Source organism: Oncorhynchus mykiss, chromosome 6, assembly GCF_057628025.1.
Source record: "Oncorhynchus mykiss isolate SJ-2025 chromosome 6, ASM5762802v1, whole genome shotgun sequence".
NCBI lineage: Eukaryota > Metazoa > Chordata > Actinopteri > Salmoniformes > Salmonidae > Oncorhynchus > Oncorhynchus mykiss.
The window spans coordinates 63,575,158-63,599,611 of NC_143027.1; the positions used below are offsets into that span (position 1 = coordinate 63,575,158).

General features: G+C 42.1%; 2 protein-coding genes across 2 annotated transcripts in view; both read left to right on the plus strand.

The window, feature by feature from the left end:
• The window catches only part of strc1 (stereocilin 1), a 28,745-nt gene extending 10,237 nt beyond the window's left edge, over nucleotides 1-18,508 (plus strand). The window contains exons 10-27 of the mRNA XM_090238540.1: nucleotides 30-212; nucleotides 736-774; nucleotides 1,356-1,526; nucleotides 2,165-2,305; nucleotides 3,102-3,163; nucleotides 3,271-3,406; nucleotides 3,546-3,634; nucleotides 3,862-3,997; nucleotides 4,140-4,336; nucleotides 4,458-4,548; nucleotides 4,837-5,017; nucleotides 5,172-5,347; nucleotides 5,519-5,674; nucleotides 7,227-7,369; nucleotides 10,287-10,435; nucleotides 10,518-10,615; nucleotides 10,714-10,864; nucleotides 17,364-18,508. Of these exons, the coding sequence (XP_090094666.1) occupies nucleotides 30-212; nucleotides 736-774; nucleotides 1,356-1,526; nucleotides 2,165-2,305; nucleotides 3,102-3,163; nucleotides 3,271-3,406; nucleotides 3,546-3,634; nucleotides 3,862-3,997; nucleotides 4,140-4,336; nucleotides 4,458-4,548; nucleotides 4,837-5,017; nucleotides 5,172-5,347; nucleotides 5,519-5,674; nucleotides 7,227-7,369; nucleotides 10,287-10,435; nucleotides 10,518-10,615; nucleotides 10,714-10,864; nucleotides 17,364-17,449 (2,385 nt within the window). The 3' untranslated portion in view covers nucleotides 17,450-18,508. The remainder of the gene's footprint in view (nucleotides 1-29; nucleotides 213-735; nucleotides 775-1,355; nucleotides 1,527-2,164; nucleotides 2,306-3,101; nucleotides 3,164-3,270; nucleotides 3,407-3,545; nucleotides 3,635-3,861; nucleotides 3,998-4,139; nucleotides 4,337-4,457; nucleotides 4,549-4,836; nucleotides 5,018-5,171; nucleotides 5,348-5,518; nucleotides 5,675-7,226; nucleotides 7,370-10,286; nucleotides 10,436-10,517; nucleotides 10,616-10,713; nucleotides 10,865-17,363) is intronic.
• Nucleotides 18,509-18,714: 206 nt separating this feature from the next.
• eif3jb (eukaryotic translation initiation factor 3, subunit Jb) lies at nucleotides 18,715-23,393 on the plus strand. Its single transcript, XM_021607199.3, has 8 exons — nucleotides 18,715-18,909; nucleotides 19,056-19,147; nucleotides 20,514-20,565; nucleotides 20,799-20,890; nucleotides 20,971-21,079; nucleotides 21,250-21,426; nucleotides 21,679-21,752; nucleotides 21,989-23,393. The coding sequence occupies exons 1-8, from the start codon at nucleotides 18,888-18,890 to the stop codon at nucleotides 22,118-22,120; spliced, it is 750 nt and encodes a 249-aa protein (XP_021462874.1). The 5' UTR covers nucleotides 18,715-18,887; the 3' UTR covers nucleotides 22,121-23,393.
• Nucleotides 23,394-24,454: the final 1,061 nt, after the last annotated feature.

A 24,454-nucleotide genomic window follows, 5' to 3' on the forward strand; every position in this document is an offset into this window, starting at 1 on the left:
GTGTTATGCTTGTGACCATCCCTCTTCAGATCTCCAGCTTGTTCCTGAACGGGAGTGAGCTTCAGTCTCCTGGCTCTCTCTCCGCCGGCCGAGTGTCTCAGCTGGCTCCCTTCTTGCCCTGGCTGGGTGTGGACTTCCTGCAGAAGCTCAGCCAATCCCAGCTCAGCCCTGCGCTGACAGCCCTGGCCTCTGTGCCCTTCACTCCTGCACAGGTAGAAGATCACCATCGGCCGTCACAAGCATCCTCTCATCAGAGAGAGAGCTCTAATGGAGCACCTTCTGTTTGGTTTTCATACCTGATTGGGTTTTCTCAGTGCTGCCTGGCTCCAGTAACAGAGGGTGGGGATGATTATGGGGTTAGAATGGGGGTTGGTTATTAGGTTGCTTTGTGACAGCTGACAAGCAGCCAGTTTGCAGAAGTCTGACCCCAGGTGAGGTGAGGGGGGTTCTGGAGGTGCCTTGACCCTTTGATTACAGAAGCACAACCAACCCCACATTTTCAATGTGTGCCTCACGGCTGCTGCCTGCCATGTGCCATAAGGGGCCTTAGTCAATGGAATGGTAGGGTGGGGAAACAAAAGCAGGAAATAAAGCATTTGTTTTTGTCTTGAGCCCAGTGGGCTTTTCTTCATTTTCCCAAGTAGTTTCCATTTTCATAATACAGATGTTAATAAAACAGAGTTTTAGACCAGTCATAATGATTTGTTCCATCTTCTTTTTGTGATGTCATTCTAGGCCAGTGTAATTGTGGACAAAGTGTCTCTAAACAACAGTGTAAGTATTATTTCAGTTTTTGAAGGACATGGCTTTCTGTTTCAGAAAGGGATTGTAAAACAGGGCTGCGTATTGTCTCAGATATGGTATGCTAGATGTTTGAGAGTGTCTCTGTTTCAGTGTAATGCTTCTGTGCATAGTAATGGTCCATTCTGAGCCAGCTGGCCCAAAGCCTAGTGCAGCCTGGCCAGGGGTGACTCAAGGACAAATACTATCACCATGGCAAACCACACAACCCTGTCAAGATGTATGTTTCCTACTTCATTATACACCAGATGACACTCTCTACCTGTATTATCTTAGTATCTAATGGCTGTATAGTGTTACAAAGAACAAGACCAATTTGTCAAAGGTATCTTTTGTATCTAGTTTCATTTAAAAGATGATTTTTGCATTATTAAAAGTGTTTGAATGATGAGTTAGAAATAGACTATCCCTCTTTCATTCTCCATATCTTCCTCCTCCATCCCCTGCCCCCCCCCCCCACTATTTCATATCCCCAACCTTCCCCTCTCTCTCTCTCTCGCTCTCTCTCTCCTGCTCACTCCCTCTCCCTCTCTCCCTCCTTGTGTCCCTTCTAGCTGTCTCTGCCGGGGCAGCTGCAGAAGCTGGGCTCTCTGGTGAGTGGGGTGAAGGTTGAGACTCTGTGGAACTTGCCTTCTGACATCCTGCTGTCCTCTCTGCCTGACATCGCCCTGCATACGCCCGGCCTCAACCCCCCACAGGCCAACACCATCACCACCAAACTCTGGGTACGGCCTTAGAGGGACTCACCAACACTGACACCCATCCTCACAAACAGCGACATGCTCACTCATATTAAATGAAGACAAACGACAAGGTACACAGTAACATGGCTTCGGCCATACGCTGCTACTCTTGGCTCAGTGGGCGGTATGTTTACAAGGCTCTGTGAGTACGCATGCATGACCATAACCATTGGAGAGGGAACAGAGAGTGAAGGAGAGCAAGGTGGAGTGTGGAGGGGGACCACAGCTGGCATGCCCAGGTGTACCCAGGCTCCTTGCCTGCCTGGCAGTCAAATGGGGTGATGTGGCCCTGTGCCAGCTGGAGCTGTATGCTCCATAAGGACCAGAACCAGGGATAGACTGACACACTGGGCAGGCTCAGTATTGGGCTGTTTCTTAGAGAGGAGGTGCCAACTATGCATGAATTAGGTCACTCTGACACATTTGTAATTACTCCTCTTTTGTTTGCCTGAGTTATTGTTTTATGGTTTGTGAACATGTATTTACATTCCACCCACATATTGTGTGTACCACTCAAAGCCCATTTAGTCACCATTGAAATCCACTTCATATCTGCGTGTTTGTCTTTTGAATTGGTGTTGTTTAGTCACTACACACTATGTCTGTGTTGTGTTGACCAGGACTCACCAGAGGGGACTGGCTGGTTGGATAAGGTGGAGCCCCTGCTCCCCAGCACCCCTCTACTCAGTGTGCTGACCAGGGCTAGTCTGCTGTTGACCAACAGGACCTTGGCAGGAAGACAAGCCTGGAACACTCAGCAGGTAACGTCTATGAGCTGACTCATGTCCTCTCTGCTCCAGCAATACCTGTGACCTGCAAGTCATTTTCAAGGGGATACCATTCATGCATATCAGTATAGGAGCATCTACCTATCCCTAAATGCTTAGTGATTTTATTTAGAGATTTGAAAAGGATTTCCGAGTGTGTGTCTAAAGATGTCAGCATGTTACGCAATGTGGGTCTCTCCTCTGTCAAGCAGAGGTGTGTATGACACGGTCTTGATTAGATGTTAAATAATTAACCGTCAGTGGAGAGGTCGGCCTGTTGTATAACCCCTGCCCTGACTGTTTAAATAGGCTATTCTATGTTCTGAACACACACAGCGTATCTGTGACTGTCAACACACACACACACACACACACACACACACACACACACACACACACCAGGTCCCAGCTATCACAATGAGGTGGTGTCTCAGATGGGCTGATGGCCCTCTCCCTCCTGCTAGCCTAACGCTGGTCTGGTCTGTTTCACCACACTGGCCATGAAAGCTGCCCTATAATCCCCTGTCTGTTGCTACTAATGGGCCTGAGGGCAGCCTGCCAGCACCATTAAATCACAGCTCCCAGATCCTGCATGTTCATGCGCACTGTGTGAAGTAGCAAAGCACAACAACACTGTCCTACTGAATTTATTACACACCTCAAAACTGTATTCCAAAACTGCCAATCACCTCTATAGCACTGCGGGGTATTCTCTCTCTGGCTGTCACTACGTGTGTTGGGAGATGGTTTGTGATCAATACGAATGATCACTTCTGGTTTCTTTTCCCAGGCTAAAAGTCTTTTTAAAGAAGCAGTGAAGACCATGCCCAATCTTTCCACTGAGACGTTTCTGTGAGTGCATATCTATGTCAACATAGCTGCAGTTGATTTATTACTAACCTCTTGTGAATGTGCTCCCATTCATATTTGTAATCTATTTTGTCTTTCTGGTTATGCAGTGCCCTTGGAAGCATTGCTCGAGGTGTAAGCTGCACAGCCCTGCGACAGCTCTTCCGGGACAAGCCAACATTTTCCTCAGTGCAGAGTGTCCTTGCATTCATGAATAAGCAGTCTGTTCCTCTCCATTCCTCACTGGTAGATGAGCAAATACTTAACCATATTCCTCTGAGCTAGTTAATTGAGTTAACAGTGGAACCATGCCAGATGTCAGGTATAAAGATAGCTGTTATATAAGCGTAATTGACGACCCTCATGCTTTTGTCTTGACTTACAGAAAAAGTGCATCATCGAGGAGCTGTACTACTTTGACTTCTTCTCTGAGCTGCTGGGAGAGTTTGGCGCTCAGATCACACTAGCCCTGCCGTGAGTCGGTCTTACTGCCATTAATCCTCACTACAGATGGTTTGAACATCAACAATGCATCACTGTCAACTTTGTGTGTGTGTGTGTGTGTGTGTGTGTGTGTGTGTGTGTGTGTGTGTGTGTGTGTGTGTGTGTGTGTCCCTGTGTGTGTGTGTGTGTGTCACTGTGTGTGTGTGTGTGTGTCACTGTGTGTGTGTTTGCATGCTTGTGTGTGTATGCATTTGTAGGGTGAGCACTATTAAGAAGTTCCCTGCCGACATGATGGACACTCTCAGGAAGATGATTGTGAAGGACTCCCATCACTTCCTGCTCCTACCCAGTACAAAACAGGATGTTCTGGTGGACAAGATGGTGCAGAGACTTGTCAGTACCCTCTCCTGTACCCCATTACTGCTAACACATTCAGCCTGGGGTTTAACTTTGGTGTCTTCGATTTTAAATCTTTATGTTGAAAATGATTTACAGGTATTATTTACAGATATAAGTTGAAAATGTTCTCCCCCAGGGCATGTACACGGGGGAGTTCACTGAGGATGAGTTCCGTTCACTGGGCATCATGGCGACCTATGTAGTGGATGAGGTGTTTGTGCAGCTGGTGCGGAGCTTCTTTGTGGAGAGCCTGGAGTTCCTCCGAGAGTTCTGCTATAACAGCAGCAAGAGGGACATCGTCGCACAGATCCTACAGGAGCCTGGCACCTTCGGGTACTGTAGCACCCTCTTAAACAACCACCCACATTACAGCACACACCCCATTTAACCTTTCGTTATAACTCCTCTGTCTCCTCACATCACATGAAAAATGAGCCTTTCTGTGTGCTCTTAGCCCCGTTCAGAACTGGACCCCTGAGACACTCAATCAAGTGGACAGATTCTTATTCTTCCTTCCCAAAGAGACGCTGCAGCAGATTCCCCAGGTACGTTTCCTGCTCTACTTTTCCCTCAGTCTTTAACACATCCATTTCCATTATTTATTCAAGGTTAGTTCCTTTGCAATTGATTTGACCATTGTCATGATTCATTTATTTGGGTGTCCTTAAAGTTATTGAGAGGTGTTACATTTGCTACACGACACCAGGAATCAGGAAAGGATGGATTTGTAAAAGAATCCTGCAGGTGTCCACTGACAGGACTCCTAGAGGTGTCAGGTGCTATGCTGCCCTGGCCTGTTGGCCCCTAGTCAGGCTGTGTGTGTATGTCCTCAGGCCCTGATGACCCAGGGGCGTATAGAGAGGCTGTTTCTGAGTCAGCGCCGGTGGGAGTCGGGTGCTGTTGGGGCCCTCTGCATTCAGGGCCGGGACCAGGTTGAACAGACAAAGCTGTTTGAGAGGCAACAGTTTGTTCTTCAGAACTTCCTGGGTTTTCTCAAAGTGGGGCAGGTCACACGTGAGTGCCACTCTGTCTCACATTGAGACTTCTGTCTTACTCCCCAACCTTACTGCCAAAACAGATGAACATAAGACTCTTTTGTGAAATGTTTACATACATTTCCCTCTGTATACAGTATTACCATCTGTTTTGTCCATTTGTCTCTGCCCAGCTCCTGCATTGATGCCCACATGTGAAAAGCTGCATGCAACACAGCCTTCAGCCTGGAGCACAGACAGCTTGACAGGCATGTCGTCTGCCGCCTTCAGCTGTAGTCTAGAGCTCTTTGGCCAGGACCCCTTCTTTTCATCATACCAACAGAAACTACTCCTCCAGAAAACTAAAGAGGTACATATTTTACCCATAACAAGAAACATCACTGTAGTTCCTATGTAGAAATCACCTTGTACCATATGCAAAATGGGTCCGGTGTCTGATTTATCCGTCTTCTGTAGCTGCTCTGGTTGCATTAACTAACAGAGGCTGTGTCTTTGTTCTTTTTCTCTGTGTTGTCTGTAGATCTATGGAGCGGCTCGGTCCTTCTCCTCGTCTGTGATTACACAGCTGGGTCGTATAGCCTCCCAGCTTTCAGTGGCAGAGCTGAGTGTGATCCGGCTGTCTGAGCTGAGCACCATCTCTGCACTGGGGGCAGTAAGCACCTGGAACAGCAGACAGGTAGCTAACAATCAGTCTGACAATCTGGTTCAATGTTTTTTTGTCTGTGATTGTAGTTTGTGTAGTCCTGATGTTTTTGAATGTTGGTAACACTTTACTTGACACCTGGTGTCATAACATGTTAAGAACAAAAATAGGTGACAGGTCTGTGAATCCTGACCGGTCATAATCATGTCATAATATGTCATAACGACTGACATAACTTGACAAAACAATGTCACGACCCTTATATTTACACCTGTTGTGACATATATTGCATTATTTTATGGCTGGTTATGACATCTTTTATAAGAGTGTCAAATCCCATATTTATTCAAATGAGTTATTTCCCTGCCAAAAAGTTTTATTTCAGGTTGAAAGTTTTTCTTAAATCCTTTGTTGTATTTTAAATAACTTGTAGAAAATGTACTTTATGACACTATCATGGAGCATTATGACCATCCTGTGTCACTTTACTTGAAATAAGAAAATACACTTTATGACACTGTCATGGAGCATTATGACCATCCTGTGTCACTTTACTTGAAATAAGAAAATACACTTTATGACACTGTCATGGAGCATTATGACCATCCTGTGTCACTTTACTTGAAATAAGAAAATACACTTTATGACACTGTCATGGAGCATTATGACCATCCTGTGTCACTTTACTTGAAATAAGAAAATGTACTTTATGACACTGTCATGGAGCATTATGACCATCCTGTGTCACTTTACTTGAAATAAGAAAATTTACTTTATGACACTGTCATGGAGCATTATGACCATCCTGTGTCACTTTACTTGAAATAAGAAAATGTACTTTAGGACACTGTCATGGAGCATTATGATCATCCTGTGTCACTTTACTTGAAATAAGAAAATGTACTTTAGGACACTGTCATGGAGCATTATGACCATCATAATCATATAAGGCAAATAGGCCTATCACGTACATGCCTTTTATATCAGTCATCAGTAAAAAAAGAGGATGTCTTGTCCTCCTTCTGAAATCTGCTCCTGCGTTCATCCCAGTCATCTGCAACAGAGCATTGGGGTAGGTGCATGTCTGACATCAATGTGTGCGTAATTAGAACGATAATTTAATATGGTAAATTTCTATTTTTTTAAAATGTAATATAACATTAACATACTGTTGACATGTAGGCTATGGAGCTCCTAGAGCCGCACACTCCAGGAGCTCAGATGCAAAAATGTAATTACCAACGTTTCGACAGCCAAGCTGTCTTCATCAGGGTAATGGAATGTGTTGCCTTGTGCGGTAGGTTTTGTGCATTTTGACACTCTTATGTAGGTGTCATAACCAGCCGTAAAATAACGCAATGTATGTCACAACAGGTCTAAATATGTCATGACACTGTTATGACTATATTATAACAGGTTATGACAGCTGTTATGACACACTGTATTATTGCATTGTTATGACCGTGTCATAACGCTTTATGACAATGGGTGTCAAGTAAAGTGTTATCTGAATGTCCTACCTGCTTTGGTGTGCCCTTGTTTGTTTGTTTGGTGCCTTTTGCTATCCTTGTCTCTCCTGTCCCAGCTGGCTGTGCTGTCCTCCTCTGTGCTCAACTCCACCCAGGTGGGTCCTAGTCAGCTGGCCTCCAGCACCCTGGTGGCTATGGGACACATACTGTGTGGGATCAAGGACTCAGACATGCGCTCCCTGAATGCAGTGGAGTTCAGGTGAGATTAGAGACCTACTCAATTCAGTGAGAGGGACTCACTTGAGAGAGGGAGTGTTATAGGTGCTGTGTTTTTTTTACCATTAAAAAGAGTTTGCATTTTTCATGTGAAACCTCCCATAATGTGTGTCTTCTTAGCCTTTATCCAACCGGTTTCTCCCTCCTGTCATTCTACATGCTTTAACCAATGATGTACTGTATATGGGGCATTCTATAAGTAATGGGGCCAATGTGTGACATTGGATCAGCATTTCAAAATGGTTTGAAACAAAAAATGAAAAGGATTTTCATGCAGTTCCACATGTGTACTTAAAGGAATAAAAGTAAATTTATGCAAATTGTCCCATAACTCCACCTATAGAACAACAGGCCCTTTATGCAGGGTTCATACAGACATTGGCAAGTCAAATTCAAGGACATTCAGGGACTTTTTCAAGCACTTAATTGTAATTTTCAAGGACCTCAATGTTAATGTACAATATAGAACCTCCCCCAAAAAGCATGCAAGAAGTGTCAAAAAACGAAGCCATTACCACTTTACAAATAATGCAGCCTATGTGGCTGATGCAGGCACACAATACATCCATGAATAGCGGTATCATTAATCTCACCATTGCTGTTTTTATGATGAGAACCTGACCAAAAACCAAAGTTCCTTTTTCAATGGAAGGATTTGTATGGGAAGTCATACTATGGGAAGTCATTGCTACAGACTGACATATCGGTCTGCTGATACAGGATTAGTAAAGGCTCACTCAGTGCACTACTTTTGTGAGAATATTTTATGAATATTTCTTTTCAATTCTTATTTTTCAGGGGGTGCTGCAGCACCCTCAGCACCCTCACTTCCTGAGGCTATGAAGCCTATTCCAGCACTTGAATTCCTGAGCTCCATGTTCAAGTCGGCTACTTCAAGCCCTTTGTATTGTTCACAATTGCAGGTCTAACATGGTAACATGTATTTGTTATGTTATTTCATTACAAGATCATTGTGAATAAGCCCACTAGACTGTGTAATGTGTTGTCATTATATCCAGAATCATTCATAGGAATAGCGTTGGGTGTTGTGCAATAGTCTATCCTACACAACAGTAGACTTGGCTTCCAATCCGAGGCACAAAAACATATGAAAACACAAACTCTACCTTGATGCTTTCTCTGTTAAATCTAACAGACGACAAACAGATGATCAATATCAATTTGCCACAGATCGTGGATCCAGGCACAACTGTCTTCACTGGTGTAACGAATGAGACATAAATATTCTGGACATTTCTCACAATCACCTTTTTTTCCCAGCACTTGGTCAGTTGCATCGCATGCGCTATTGCTATAGCTGTTCATCACTTGACTGTCATCCTGAAAATTCCTTCCTGGATCTGATGATGTGTGAAAATATCATGGCGTGACTAGTCAGCTGGTCACCAAATGTGCATCCAACAAGTATTGTGCATAATTACTGAAGAACCCACATGAATGACCGTATCAAATGTAGGTTTTAAGTATCTAGGTAAGGTGACTCTTTCGGGTTAGAAGCATTTCGATTTTGCAATGCATACATTATTTTGGATTTGTGTGCCCATGGAAACTGTTTTCACCTGCAACATAAGGAGATACTAAATGTTACACTGCATTTCTGAGATCTCTATACAAAAAACTAGCCAAGAGCTAGATCCAGGATTCTTACAAGGTTCAAGTTCAATGTCTAATTTAACTGATTAATGCTTCATATAAGATATAACAACAACTTATACTGCCATAAATGCAAGGACAGAAAAGTAATGTTTTATGTCACACTATTTTGGATAAATCAGTCAAGACACCAACCATGATAAAAGGTTAAACATATAGTAGGTTTTAAATAAACTGAATTGTATTGAATATAGCTATTTATTGCTGATGATATGTATTGGCCAATGAGAGGCTTTGAAGCCACAGATCGGCCATATTGGCACTCCAGTCTCCTTAGGAATTAATGGAATTCTAAATTATTTTAATGAAATGTTTCATGGACAAAATTATTATTTTTTTGTTGATGTGGGGACAGTAACACTAGTACTTTCTAAAATGTATAATTTAAAGGAAAAAAACTATATATTTTTTATGTTAAGCTCACATAATATAATGTAAAAGTATGCATTAAGGTGTCTGTAATAGAATTAAACATGGCAAAAATAAACGTAGACATTAAATTAATTTCTATAACTTCCAAAACATGTTTTATTATGATGGGAGTACCAATGGGGATGCGGTGGCGTCAAAACACTGCCCTCTGTCAGTCATCTAGTGTATATGTAACACATGTTAATCGTACTCTCCTTGCGTTGTGTTTTGTTCAAAGAAATCACCCCAGCCAGTGGTCCCAGTTGAGCGTTATTTATTATCTATGGTTAAATAGGAAACAGCATGTTAGTTGTGCAGGACTTAATGATGTTGATGGCTGTCGATGGTCAAATCTGTAGCAAGATAACAACTGTGTTAGCAGTGTGCTTATGTGACCATTACATCGGTGCATGCTAGCTAAAACACTTATATACACCAATCATATACCAAAGCACATCCCAGAAAGCCCCTCAATCCCTAACAGGTACCATATACCCACACATGTATAAATCAGCAATGTACAGCAAACTGGTACACATTGTAAAATATAAACATAGAATAAATACAGTCTTCAGAACTCGGAACTACCCCTTGCATCACATTTTCATACTGGGGAGACCTGACGTTCGCGATCTCCCCCTATCTGCAAGCGGGGCCAATAACAACACGCCTTATTGTCATCGGAATTAAACCAATCAATAACAATACTTGAACATTAAACACACATTTCTTTCGAGGCAAGTAGAAACATAACCAACCCTGTTACATATATACATAATTGTCTGTAACTCACCTCTCCCCCCTCCTGGCTGCAGTAAGGCAGTTCTGTGGCTGGGCCGTCTGCGGCTGTCCTGTTCAGAAGAGCAGCAACAGGCTTTAACGGGACTGCTGAGCCATAGCCTGGCTTTTGGACCCATAAGCTCCTGGGGCCCTGAGGTCTTCATTGAGGTTGGAGCACTGGCAGGTACATTACATGCCTTTTGTTGTTTTGCTACGACAAATATGACTACTGCCTGAAATTAGTTTCAACCTCTTACAATCTGCAGCTGGCCTCCCAGATATGGCCATGTCTTCTTTGGTGAAGGAGCAGATTGAAGGATTTACACCTCTGGCTGTGTCCCTCATCCGGGCAGACAAGTTTGCTGTAAGTGTGAGGATTCAAAATGCCTATGATTCCATTGCCCTCTATCAAATAGTTGTTTTTCTATGTTGTGTTCATGTGAATTGTCCGTGTTTCCTCAGGTCGTGTTTGACCCAGCCCAGATCAGCATGTTTTCCTATGAACAGGCCAAAGCGGTGACTGAAGCCCAGCGCTTGCTTTTGTCCCCTGTGCAGCTGACAGCTATGTCTATGGTGCTGACCGTCTGGGATGACAAACCTGTTGACTTCCGTGGTAATTCACTTTCACCTGCTGAAATGTTTCAAGTGTACACCATTTCCCTAGATGATTTTCATTTGTGTGGCGGCCTCGGGAAACCCTTCATATCGTGAAATGAAAAGCTACCTTGAACAAATACAAAGTAGATGCAGGTGGTGAAGGCCTGGTAAGTTTGATAAAGTCTAGCTAATACATTGTGTACTTACAGTGCCTTGCGAAAGTATTCGGCCCCCTTGAACTTTGCGACCTTTTGCCACATTTCAGGCTTCAAACATAAAGATATAAAACTGTATTTTTTTGTGAAGAATCAACAACAAGTGGGACACAATCATGAAGTGGAACGACATTTATTGGATATTTCAAACAAATCAAAAACTGAAAAATTGGGCGTGCAAAATTATTCAGCCCCTTTACTTTCAGTGCAGCAAACTCTCTCCAGAAGTTCAGTGAGGATCTCTGAATGATCCAATGTTGACCTAAATGACTAATGATGATAAATACAATCCACCTGTGTGTAATCAAGTCTCCGTATAAAAGCACCTGCACTGTGATAGTCTCAGAGGTCCGTTAAAAGCGCAGAGAGCATCATGAAGAACAAGGAACACACCAGGCAGGTCCGAGATACTGTTGTGAAGAAGTTTAAAGCCGGATTTGGATACAAAAAGATTTCCCAAGCTTTAAACCTCCCAAGGAGCACTGTGCAAGCGATAATATTGAAATGGAAAGAGTATCAGACCCCTGCAAATCTACCAAGACCTGGCCGTCCCTCTAAACTTTCAGCTCATACAAGGAGAAGACTGATCAGAGATGCAGCCAAGAGGCCCATGATCACTCTGGATGAACTGCAGAGATCTACAGCTGAGGTGGGAGACTCTGTCCATAGGACAACAATCAGTCGTATATTGCACAAATCTGGCCTTTGTGGAAGAGTGGCAAGAAGAAAGCCATTTCTTAAAGATATCCATAAAAAGTGTTGTTTAAAGTTTGCCACAAGCCACCTGGGAGACACACCAAACATGTGGAAGAAGGTGCTCTGGTCAGATGAAACCAAAATTGAACTTTTTGGCAACAATGCAAAACGTTATGTTTGGCGTAAAAGCAACACAGCTCATCACCCTGAACACACCATCCAAATCAAATCAAATCAAATCAAATTTTATTTGTCACATACACATGGTTAGCAGATGTTAATTCGAGTGTAGCGAAATGCTTGTGCTTCTAGTTCCGACAATGCAGTAATAACAAGTAATCTAACTAACAATTCCAAAACTACTGTCTTGTACACAGTGTAAGGGGATAAAGAATATGTACATAAGGATATATGAATGAGTGATGGTACAGAGCAGCATAGGCAAGATACAGTAGATGGTATCGGGTACAGTATGTACAAATGAGATGAGTATGTAAACAAAGTGGCATAGTATAGTATAAAGTGGCTAGTGATACATGTATTACATAAGGATACCGTCGATGATATAGAGTACAGTATATACGTATGCATATGAGATGAATAATGTAGGGTAAGTAACATTTATATAAGGTAGCATTGTTTAAAGTGGCTAGTGATATATTTACATCATTTCCCATCAATTCCCATTATTAAAGTGGCTGGAGTTGAGTCAGTGTCAGTGTGTTGGCAGCAGCCACTCAGTGTTAGTGGTGGCTGTTTAACAGTCTGATGGCCTTGAGATAGAAGCTGTTTTTCAGTCTCTCGGTCCCAGCTTTGATGCACCTGTACTGACCTCGCCTTCTGGATGATAGCGGGGTGAACAGGCAGTGGCTCGGGTGGTTGATGTCCTTGATGATCTTTATGGCCTTCCTGTGACATCGGGTGGTGTAGGTGTCCTGGAGGGCAGGTAGTTTGCCCCCGGTGATGCGTTGTGCAGACCTCACTACCCTCTGGAGAGCCTTACGGTTGAGGGCGGTGCAGTTGCCATACCAGGCGGTGATACAGCCCGCCAGGATGCTCTCGATTGTGCATCTGTAGAAGTTTGTGAGTGCTTTTGGTGACAAGCCGAATTTCTTCAGCCTCCTGAGGTTGAAGAGGCGCTGCTGCGCCTTCTTCACGATGCTGTCTGTGTGAGTGGACCAATTCAGTTTGTCTGTGATGTGTATGCCGAGGAACTTAAAACTTGCTACCCTCTCCACTACTGTTCCATCGATGTGGATAGGGGGGTGTTCCCTCTGCTGTTTCCTGAAGTCCACAATCATCTCCTTAGTTTTGTTGACGTTGAGTGTGAGGTTGTTTTCCTGACACCACACTCCGAGGGCCCTCACCTCCTCCCTGTAGGCCGTCTCATCGTTGTTGGTAATCAAGCCTACCACTGTTGTGTCGTCCGCAAACTTGATGATTGAGTTGGAGGCGTGCGTGGCCACGCAGTCGTGGGTGAACAGGGAGTACAGGAGAGGGCTCAGAACGCAACCTTGTGGGGCCCCAGTGTTGAGGATCAGCGGGGAGGAGATGTTGTTGCCTACCCTCACCACCTGGGGGCGGCCCGTCAGGAAGTCCAGTACCCAGTTGCACAGGGCGGGGTCGAGACCCAGGGTCTCGAGCTTGATGACGAGCTTGGAGGGTACTATGGTGTTGAATGCCGAGCTGTAGTCGATGAACAGCATTCTCACATAGGTATTCCTCTTGTCCAGATGGGTTAGGGCAGTGTGCAGTGTGGTTGAGATTGCATCGTCTGTGGACCTATTTGGGCGGTAAGCAAATTGGAGTGGGTCTAGGGTGTCAGGTAGGGTGGAGGTGATATGGTCCTTGACTAGTCTCTCAAAGCACTTCATGATGACGGATGTGAGTGCTACGGGGCGGTAGTCATTTAGCTCAGTTACCTTAGCTTTCTTGGGAACAGGAACAATGGTGGCCCTCTTGAAGCATGTGGGAACAGCAGACTGGTATAGGGATTGATTGAATATGTCCGTAAACACACCGGCCAGCTGGTCTGCGCATGCTCTGAGGGCGCGGCTGGGGATGCCATCTGGGCCTGCAGCCTTGCGAGGGTTAACACGTTTAAATGTCTTACTCACCTCGGCTGCAGTGAAGGAGAGACCGCATGTTTTCGTTGCAGGCCGTGTCAGTGGCACTGTATTGTCCTCAAAGCGGGCAAAAAAGTTATTTAGTCTGCCTGGGAGCAAGACATCCTGGTCCGTGACTGGGCTGGGTTTCTTCCTGTAGTCCGTGATTGACTGTAGACCCTGCCACATGCCTCTTGTGTCTGAGCCGTTGAATTGAGATTCTACTTTGTCTCTGTACTGGCGCTTAGCTTGTTTGATAGCCTTGCGGAGGGAATAGCTGCACTGTTTGTATTCGGTCATGTTACCAGACACCTTGCCCTGATTAAAAGCAGTGGTTCGCGCTTTCAGTTTCACACGAATGCTGCCATCAATCCACGGTTTCTGGTTAGGGAATGTTTTAATCGTTGCTATGGGAACGACATCTTCAACGCACGTTCTAATGAACTCGCACACCGAATCAGCGTATTCGTCAATGTTGTTATCTGACGCAATACGAAACATCTCCCAGTCCACGTGATGGAAGCAGTCTTGGAGTGTGGAGTCAGCTTGGTCGGACCAGCGTTGGACAGACCTCAGCGTGGGAGCCTCTTGTTTTAGTTTCTGTCTGTAGGCAGGGATCAACAAAATGGAGTCGTGGTCAGCTTTTCCGAAAGGGGGGCGGGGCAGGGCCTTATATGCGTCGCGGAAGTTAGAGTAACAATGGTCCAAGGTCTTTCCTCCCCTGGTTGCGCAATCGATATGCTGATAAAATTTGGGGAGTCTTGTTTTCAGATTAGCCTTGTTAAAATCCCCAGCTACAATGAATGCAGCCTCCGGATAAATCGTTTCCAGTTTGCAGAGAGTTAAATAAAGTTCGTTCAGAGCCATCGATGTGTCTGCTTGGGGGGGGATATATACGGCTGTGATTATAATCGAAGAGAATTCTCTTGGTAGATAATGCGGTCTACATTTGATTGTGAGGAATTCTAAATCAGGTGAACAGACGGATTTGAGTTCCTGTATGTTTCTTTCATCGCACCATGTCACGTTAGTCATAAGGCATACGCCCCCGCCCCTCTTTTTACCAGAAATATGTTTTTTCCTGTCTGCGCGATGCGTGGAGAAACCTGTTGGCTGCACCGCTTCGGATAGCGTCTCTCCAGTAAGCCACGTTTCCGTGAAGCAAAGAACGTTACAGTCTCTGATGTCCCTCTGGAATGCTACCCTTGCTCGGATTTCATCAACCTTGTTGTCAAGAGACTGGACATTGGCAAGAAGAATGCTAGGGAGTGGTGCGCGCTGTGCCCGTCTCCGGAGTCTGACCAGAAGACCGCCTCGTTTCCCTCTCTTTCGGAGTCGTTTTTTTGGGTCGCTGCATAGGATCCACTCCGTTGTCCTGTTTGTAAGGCAGAACACAGGATCCGCGTCGCGAAAAACATATTCTTGGTCGTACTGATGGTGAGTTGATGCTGATCTTATATTCAGTAGTTCTTCTCGACTGTATGTAATGAAACCTAAGATGACCTGGGGTACTAATGTAAGAAATAACACGTAAAAAAACAAAAAACTGCATAGTTTCCTAGGAACGCGAAGCGAGGCGGCCATCTCTGTCGGCGCCGGAAGTAAAGTCCACTGTCAAACATGGTGGTGGCAGCATCATGGTTTGGGCCTGATTTTCTTCAGCAGGGACAGGGAAGATGGTTAAAATTGATGGGAAGATGGATGGAGCCAAATACAGGACCATTCTGGAAGAAAACCTGATGGAGTCTGCAAAAGACCTGAGACTGGGACGGAGATTTGTCTTCCAACAAGACAACGATCCAAAACATAAAGCAAAATCTACAATGGAATGGTTCAAAAATAAACATATCCAGGTGTTAGAATGGCCAAGTCAAAGTCCAGACCTGAATCCAATCGAGAATCTGTGGAAAGAACTGAAAACTGCTGTTCACAAATGCTCTCCATCCAACCTCACTGAGCTCGAGCTGTTTTGCAAGGAGGAATGGGAAAAAATGTCAGTCTCTCGATGTGCAAAACTGATAGAGACATACCCCAAGCGACTTACAGCTGTAATCGCAGCAAAAGGTGGCGCTACAAAGTATTAACTTAAGGGGGCTGAATAATTTTGCACGCCCAATTTTTCAGTTTTTGATTTGTTAAAAAAGTTTGAAATATCCAATAAATGTCGTTCCACTTCATGAGTGTGTCCCACTTGTTGTTGATTCTTCACAAAAAAATACAGTTTTATATCTTTATGTTTGAAGCCTGAAATGTGGCAAAAGGTCGCAAAGTTCAAGGGGGCCGAATACTTTCGCAAGGCACTGTAACTAGCTAACTAACTCGATTAATATACTGCACATTGCTTTCATCTAGCATCCTCATTGAAGATGGTCTCATCTCTCCATCCATGATGAAGTGACAGAAGATCATAAAATAATTATTGATTACCGGTAATTCAGAGCATACTGGCAGGTCTGCTCAAAGTAATGACAACTATCTAAATCAAACAACAAGCAATATCGCTATTTATCTGAGAAGTCAGCTTCAACGATGATTGATCAAATATATTTACATTTGATGATTGACTAACTACAAAACGGAAAGAATGCTACAATGGCAGGAGCCCAATCCAATGTACACCCCTTCTCGCCTGTGCACTCATTCACCCCCCCCCCCCCCCCCCCCCCCACACACACACACCCAAAGAAAAGCAGTGGGGATTGGTATAACTGCGTTGGTAGATAATTAATCTACATACACCTATCCTATTTTACATCTTCGAGGGGAGGGAAGGTGAGTGACCACTGTTATCAGAAATTGGATGCAGCTCAAAATGACAGATAATCACAGCAAGATGCCTCTTGCTTCCACCAAGTTTTAGAATAGGATCTCAATTGCTTTGTTACTTAAATAATAATATAATTAATAATAATAATTCTGAACTGCTGAAATTACTGCAATAGTGTTTGTATATTTTGACCCCTTTTCATGTAATTTTGGCAGCTAATAGGACTGATCAATCAACATCGGAAGAATGTGTGAACTACTTTTATGAACGTTTGCTCCGGCATAGCCTACAGCTACTTATACACAAATGAAAATGAACTATTTAATTTTAATTTTAATTTTAATCATACAATATGCTTTACATTAGAATAAAGTAAAGGGTTTAAAGTAACCAAAACAACCAAAATCTCAATTTTCAACTATGGGCTTTTTCCCAATAATGAGGGCGTGATATCTGATGGGTTTTCGTAGTCCTCCTTACATGTTTCACTGAAGCTGACATTGTCTTGATCTTAGCAGAGTGTATTGAAATGAGATGCGTATGATGTCAGTATATACTTTCAGCGTGTATATTTTGTAACTTTGAGTCTGAATATGAAGAGGAATCAGGATCTAGTTGAAGAAGGACAGCTCAAGCAAAGGTTTGAGGGAGTGTTGGATGTAGGATGCTTGTAATGTTGAGTTTGTCTCCTTACAGTTAGTGTTGATTTTGTGTTTGTCTGTCCCCATGCAGGCAGGTCACCAGGGCTGGCACTGTGCCCTAGTCCTCTCTGTCACCTTCTGGGACTGCTGATGGTGCTGTTAGTTTCTGCTCTGTAATGGCCTCCCCTTCTGATGGATAAACCCCTCAATGGGCCATGAGGACTCTCATGAGGACTCTCTCCCACACAACTTCCATGTTAAACAATAAGTGTAATATATTGGAGTAGCCCTGCAGGCTATTGTAATGTATGATTTGATAATGGGTGGATATTTATTTCTATCAGCAAATAATATCAAATTGGTCACACACATATTTAACAGATTGTATTACGGGTGTAGTGAAATGCTTGCATTCACAACAATACAAACACATCTAAAAGTAAAAATAATGGAATTAAGAAATATATAAATATTAGGATGAGCAATGTCAGAGTGGCATTGACTATAATATATTAGAATAGAATACAGTATATACATATGAGATGAGTAAAACAGTATGTAAACATTATGAAGTGACCAGTGATTCTATGTATATAGGGCAGCAGCCTCTAAGGTGCAGGGTTGAGTAACCGGCTAGTGATAGCTAATTAACAGTCAGATGGCCTTGAGATAGAAGCTGTTTTTCAGTCTCTCGTCCAAGCTTCGATTCACCTGTACTGACCTCACCTTCTGAAGAGCCATCAATTTGCTATTGGCCTATTCTCTGAGTGAAGAAAACAACATTTCAGCATTTTATTGCGCATTGCTGAGTTGTAGTCGTCAGTTTAGGCTGACAATTATTTTGTTAGGTTTAAGGTTGAATAAAATCTTATTTTATTGCTTAAATGTCATTGTTTTAAATTGAAAGAGAAGAGTAATCATGTGGTTCTATCTCAAAGTGCAGTGATGTTTTCTATTATTTGAGCATTATTATGTTTTTAAATCCTTGTCTATCTGTAAAGTATTTTGGCAACAATTTACATGGTGTACTTTATAAAGGGTGTGTTAATGGTTTATAAGTAGCCCAGTAGACTCCTTTCCAATATTTCTGTAACACAAAAATAATCTAGCCTATATAACACTCTCATTGCAAATATTTTTGGGGTATTTATTCCATGTATTGTAATTGCTGTGAGTTTTGTTTTGTGTGAATACTCAGGCATAAATATGTTGCTAATAAAGAACTTCTACATTGTATTCATTTTAATTTGATATTTTTGTAATCGAAATGTTTAACTGAAAAATATGTTTAATATCGAGCTGTCAGTCATCTCACAACTTCACCTAAGTTTCCTAACCAAATTGGCAGGGTTATGGTGTTGAAATGACAGATTGTGCCTTTAATTAAATATTTTATATTAAAGATTAACATGTAAGATTGAGGTACAGTGCGATTTTTTTTTAAACTCAATAAAAGGCATACTCTTCCATGAAGGGGCTTTCCTTTCTTGAAAAAAAAGAAGAGTGCAGCAACTCCTAGCATTACAGAGCGGTAAAGCCTCGTCTACTTTCTCCATCTGCTTTGCCGCTTTCAGTTCAGAGTTCTGTCAAACCCGCACACACACACATAGCCAAGATGGCGGATGCCGACGATTGGGGTGAGAACAAAGTTAGAAATGATATCGTGCGACAGCTATATTTTGGGGATTGTGAAAGATGGATAACACTGTGATTGATATTAGCTATCATATCGTTTTGAACGTTCAAGATAACGGTTAGTTACCATTATAATATGTATTTATAGACGCTGACAACTTCGAGCTGGACGTCGCGCCGATCAAAAAGGCGGTAGTGCTGGACAAATGGGAAGGCGAAGACGAAGATGAAGATGTGAAGGTAACCAAACAACTAACTAGCTAGCTAGTTACATGATGAAGGACATCTTACACCTGACTTTCAGGTCATAATTAACCCATTAGTTGAGTCGAACACAACACGCCCTGCTAGTTAGTCTGGACATTAGCTGGCTGGCTAGCTAGCCGCCAACTAGCATAGCATTATCCACGTTCTACTAGCTAGTTAGCTAACGGTAACAGATATATATTGGCTAGCTCGATATTGTACAAGCTGTGAGGCCGCACATGTGAAAACTGTCAGCGAGTCTCCTGGTTCGAGCTGAGACTCATTATCGGGCACTTGTTTTTGAATTGGTCTACGTTAGCTATGTTTTTTTTGACTAGTTAGAAGCTACAGTGTATATTTGTTTTCTGAGTTGGGGAGATTCAATGGTGTAACGTTACTGACATGTAACGTTAAGTTAACTAGCTAACGTTAGCTACTGAACTAGCTTTTTAGGTTAGGAGCTAATTTAGCTAGTTAGGTCTGAAATAATGTGTTGACTGGCCAGTTTTAAGATAAACATTAATCATAATCTGACTGCGATTAGTCATTCAAGTCCGTTCAAGGCTCTGTTTGTGTTATACATTTAACAGACACTTGCATGTAAACTAGCTGGCTAACGTTAGTTGCCAACGTCATTATTCTGCCCTGATGACATCAGATGATTGAAATTGAGCCTTACTACTCGATGCTTCCAACTCTGACATATGCTACAAGTAAAGTGTATTTTCGAGAATATTCAACAGACTTTTCCCGTTGATTCATTTTCACCATTTGTCTAGAAAGTCATCCGAATGTATAGCGTTACTGTGGGATCATTCAGCTGTGGAAAAGGCTAGCAAAGCAGTTTCAATTGTTGACCATAGTTTCTGTGGAATATAGGTAGTGTTCAAGTCGTATGGTGTTTTCATGTTCTCAAATAAAAACGTAATCAGTACAGTAGGCCTACATTTTTTTATTTTTATGTAACATTTATTTAACTAGCCAAGTCAGTTAAAAACACATTGTTATTTACAATCACAGCCTACACCGAGAGAAACGTTCTTGTGTGTTTTTGGATAAGGCTTGAGCTAGGTACTTGTTTTATCCATTGAGGCCCTAATAAGGGAATATGACACATTTGCCAAATATTGGTTGAAAGGCTTTACATAACCACTTTTTGTGATAATGAGGTGGCTGTGACTGGTTCTGACTTGTCTTCTGATGTTTGATAATGCAGTTGGTCTCGTAACCTCAATCTAGTGAATTTCCTAGAAAATTAATTAAAGTCCTACTCTAGACAAGTCCCAGAACCAACCACTTAACTACCCAGTATTATGTAGTCACATCATTTGACTCATTCCTGTCAATTCTCTCTCTGTAGGATAACTGGGATGATGAAGAGGAAGAGAAGAAAGCAGAGGCAAAGAAAGCTGGTGAAGAAATATACAATTTCCAACCAATGGTTTGAGAAAGTAGCGGCTGCAGCCTGTTGTAATATGCACATACCTGTATATATTTTTGTGAAAATATCACAAAAATGTTCCTGCATCGTACTGGCTGCCTTGTCTTTTATTATCAAGTACCTGCTTAAATTATGTATAATTTCAACTTGATTTGATGGTGGTTTTTGTTCGAGGTTTGCTGTAACATTCTTTTTTTGTTTCAGAGGCCAAAGTGTCTGAGAAGAAAAAACTGGCCGAAAAAATTAAGGAGAAAGAAAACCGGCTAAGGAAAAAGCAACAAGAGCTAAAAAAGAAAGTGAGTTTTGGAAATGTTGGAGTAACTTTACAGATCTGAATATTTTCTCTCTCATGCCTTTACTTTTTTCTTGTTGATAGTTGGAGGAGGAGGAGGAAGAGCTTACACCCGAACAACAGCTAGCAGAAAAGTTGAAAGTCCAGAAGATGCAGGAGGAAGCTGACTTGGAGCTGGCAAAAGAGGCTTTTGGTAAGATCCTGGAGTATCCTGTCAGGTTTAACCCAGATATCAAGGATGTAATTTTCCCAGATTTTTTTAAATGTTTCCCTGATACATGAAACATACATTTTAATGTGTACCCACTAGCCAGCCATACTGTTATTGTGTGTTTTCATTAGTTTTTGTCCTTGTCATTTCAGGAATGTCAGGGGGTAGTACCACAAACAATGTTTCTGGAATTGATGCCATGTGCCCATCTTCTAAAGAGGACTTCACAGAGTTTGAAAAGCTGCTGAAAGTGAAAATATTACAGTATGAAAAATCTGTGCATTATTCAAGCTTCTTGGAGTCACTGTTTCGGGAGCTCTGTATTTCATGTGAGTTCAACATCCTACATGTGGTACATTATTTATTATTCAGTGTGTTTTAGTTTTGTGCACTTAACTTATTACTTTAAAACAAATGCCAAACCACATGTTATAAATACCTCATGTTGAGATATGTGTATATATACATAAGCCATTCAATAATGGTTTGACTTGACATATTTGGAGTTCACTAACGTTCAGGCTCAACCGTTGTTATAACGTATTAACTTGTCTAAACTAAATGTCCTGTTTTCTACACAGTGGAAGTTGAAGACTTAAAGAAAATCAGCTCTTCCCTGACAGTGCTACTTAATGAAAAACAGAAGCAAGAAAAGGTAAGTTGTTTCTTATTCACGATCAACAAAAATTATGTCATCTTCTAGAGTTTTCTTCGTGAATTGTAGATCTCTTTACGGTCAGTGGAGGGAGCCCTCTACCAGTACCTCCATATTGCTTTTCATTGGTCTCAGCTCAAGGAACTAACTTGCACCCTGGTTGCGCCATTTACATGAATATTCACTCAATTCAATTTATTTGCACAAATGGTTTAAGTTTAGTTTTGGTTCCACAGGCAATCAAAGGCAAAAAGAAGAAGAAAGGAGCTGTACTTGGTGGCGGTATGAAAGCCAAGGGGAAAGATGACCTTGCAGACTATGGAGAATTCGATGGTGGCTACACCCAAGACTATGATGACTTCATGTGACGACGGCTATATCCCCACTGCCTTTTCACCCTTTAACCCTCAGAAATGCAGCTGTACTTCTCATGCTATCCAGTGTCATCCTGGAAAAACCTGAACAATGTGTCGCCCTTTCATTTTGCTTCAATGATCCGAGGGACTATACAGGGAGCATCCAGTACCAACACTTCTGTTAATACATAATGAAATTGCCTTTTCTCTCATTCAGCCTCCAAACTTCATAAAGATACAAAAACACAGTGAAAAATACTTTGTGATATGTAGAGCACATTTTTGATTTAGAGAAATTATATGCTCATGTCAAATTCTAGTTGCTACTGCAGTGACATCTAAACAAATTAGATTCTATGCAAATAATTTCACCCAGAATGTCTATAAATATAGATATTTCACTTTACCTGTCGATGGGTTTCTTACAGGAAAGTATATAGTATCTATAACGGTTGCCAAATACACATGTTATCTTTATCCATCAAAAGTTTCATTGTTCGTGCTTTGAAACTGACACTACATGTTTAGTAGTTTGAGATTTTACAGGGGGCTTATGCATTCACTGTAAAAATGGATAGACAAGTGTAATGCATTTTAGTTGGGCGCTATCCAGATTTTCATACCATCATACTGGTCCTGAATGCACAAAACACATTTAAGCAGCAGGGATTTATCCAGGAGGAACTTGATTGTCTCTGCTGTAACCAAGAAGCTTGATCTTGCAAGCGAACCACTGATCTAGTGTGTTAGTAAACCTAATGCATAGCTGGAGATAATTTATTTGGCATGTCTAAGATGGTTCTAAGCAGTTGTATTGAAAATCAAACTGTTTCAAATGTATACGGTATACAGCCCAAGCCTAATTCATTTTGCGATAGATGTGACCAAACCTCATGGCCATCCTCTGGATACGTCTGTGGAATATCCTTGAACAGTTGAAGCAAGAGGGATTTTAGGTATTTTTTTTTGTGCATGACGAATGAAATTTGCTCATCAATTGTTACTAATGCAGATATAATTGTGATCTAGCAAGTTCACACAACTGGTCTCCTTAACATTGCTTCTGCAGGCTTGTATCAAGTGAGACAAGGAGGGGGATTATGGGCTGACCTTATTGTCTTCATAATGGTAGAAAGGGACATGTTTATTCCTATTTTCTAACATTTGATAGTTTTCAAATTGTTAAGGAAATTGGATGTGGTGTACAATATACTGTAAAAGATGACCAGCTCTTCAGTGTTTTATATGCATCTAATTTAATAAAATCACTGGTCGAAAGGATAAATTATTCAATTTCTCTACTTTTTTTTATTAACCTGAGTTCACTGACAGTTGTGTTATGGCTTGAGTTGATTAGAAGTAGCTTGTCTGCAGTGTGCACTTTACAATGTCAGCTACAGTTGTAGTTGGAAGTTTACATACACCTTAGCCAAATACATTAACTCAGTTTTTCACAATTCCTGACATTTAATCCGAGTAAACATTCCCTGTTTTAGGTCAGTTAGGATCACCACTTTATTTTAAGAATGTTAAATGTCAGAATAATAGTAGAGCGACTGATTTATTTAAGCTTTTATTTCATCACATTCCCAGTGGGTCAGAAGTTTACATACACTCAATTAGTATTTGGTAGCATTGCCTTTAAATTGTTTAACTAAGGTCAAACATTTCGGGTAGCCTTCCACAAGCTTCCCACAAGTTGGATGAATTTTGGCCCATTCCTCCTGACAGAGCTGGTGAAACTGATTCAGGTTTGTAGGCCTCCTTGTTCGCACATGCTTTTTCAGTTCTGCCCACAAATCTTCTATAGGATTGAGGTCAGGGCTTTGTGATGGCCACTCCAGTACCTTGACGTTGTTGTCTTTAAGCCATTTTGCCACAACTTTGGAAGTATGCTTGGGGTCATTGTCCATTTGGAAGACCCATTTGCGACCAAGCTTTAACTTCCTAACTGATGTCTTGAGATGTTGCTTCAATATATCCACATAATTTCCCCTCATGATGCCATGTATTTTGTGAAGTGCACCAGTCCCTCCTGCAGCAAAGCACCCCCACAACATGATGCTGCCCCCACCGTGCTTCAAGGTTGGGATGGTGTTCTTCGGCTTGCAAGCCTCTCCCTTTTTCCTCCAAACATAACGACGGTCATTATGGCCAAACAGTTATATTTTTGTTTCATCAGACCAGAGGACATTTCTCCAAAAACTACAGTCTTTGTCCCCATGTGCAGTTGCAAACCGTAGCTGTGGCTTTTTTATGGCGGTTTTGGAGCAGTGGCTTCTCCCTTGCTGAGAGGCCTTTCAGGTTGTCGATATAGGACTTGTTTTACTGTGGATATAGATACTT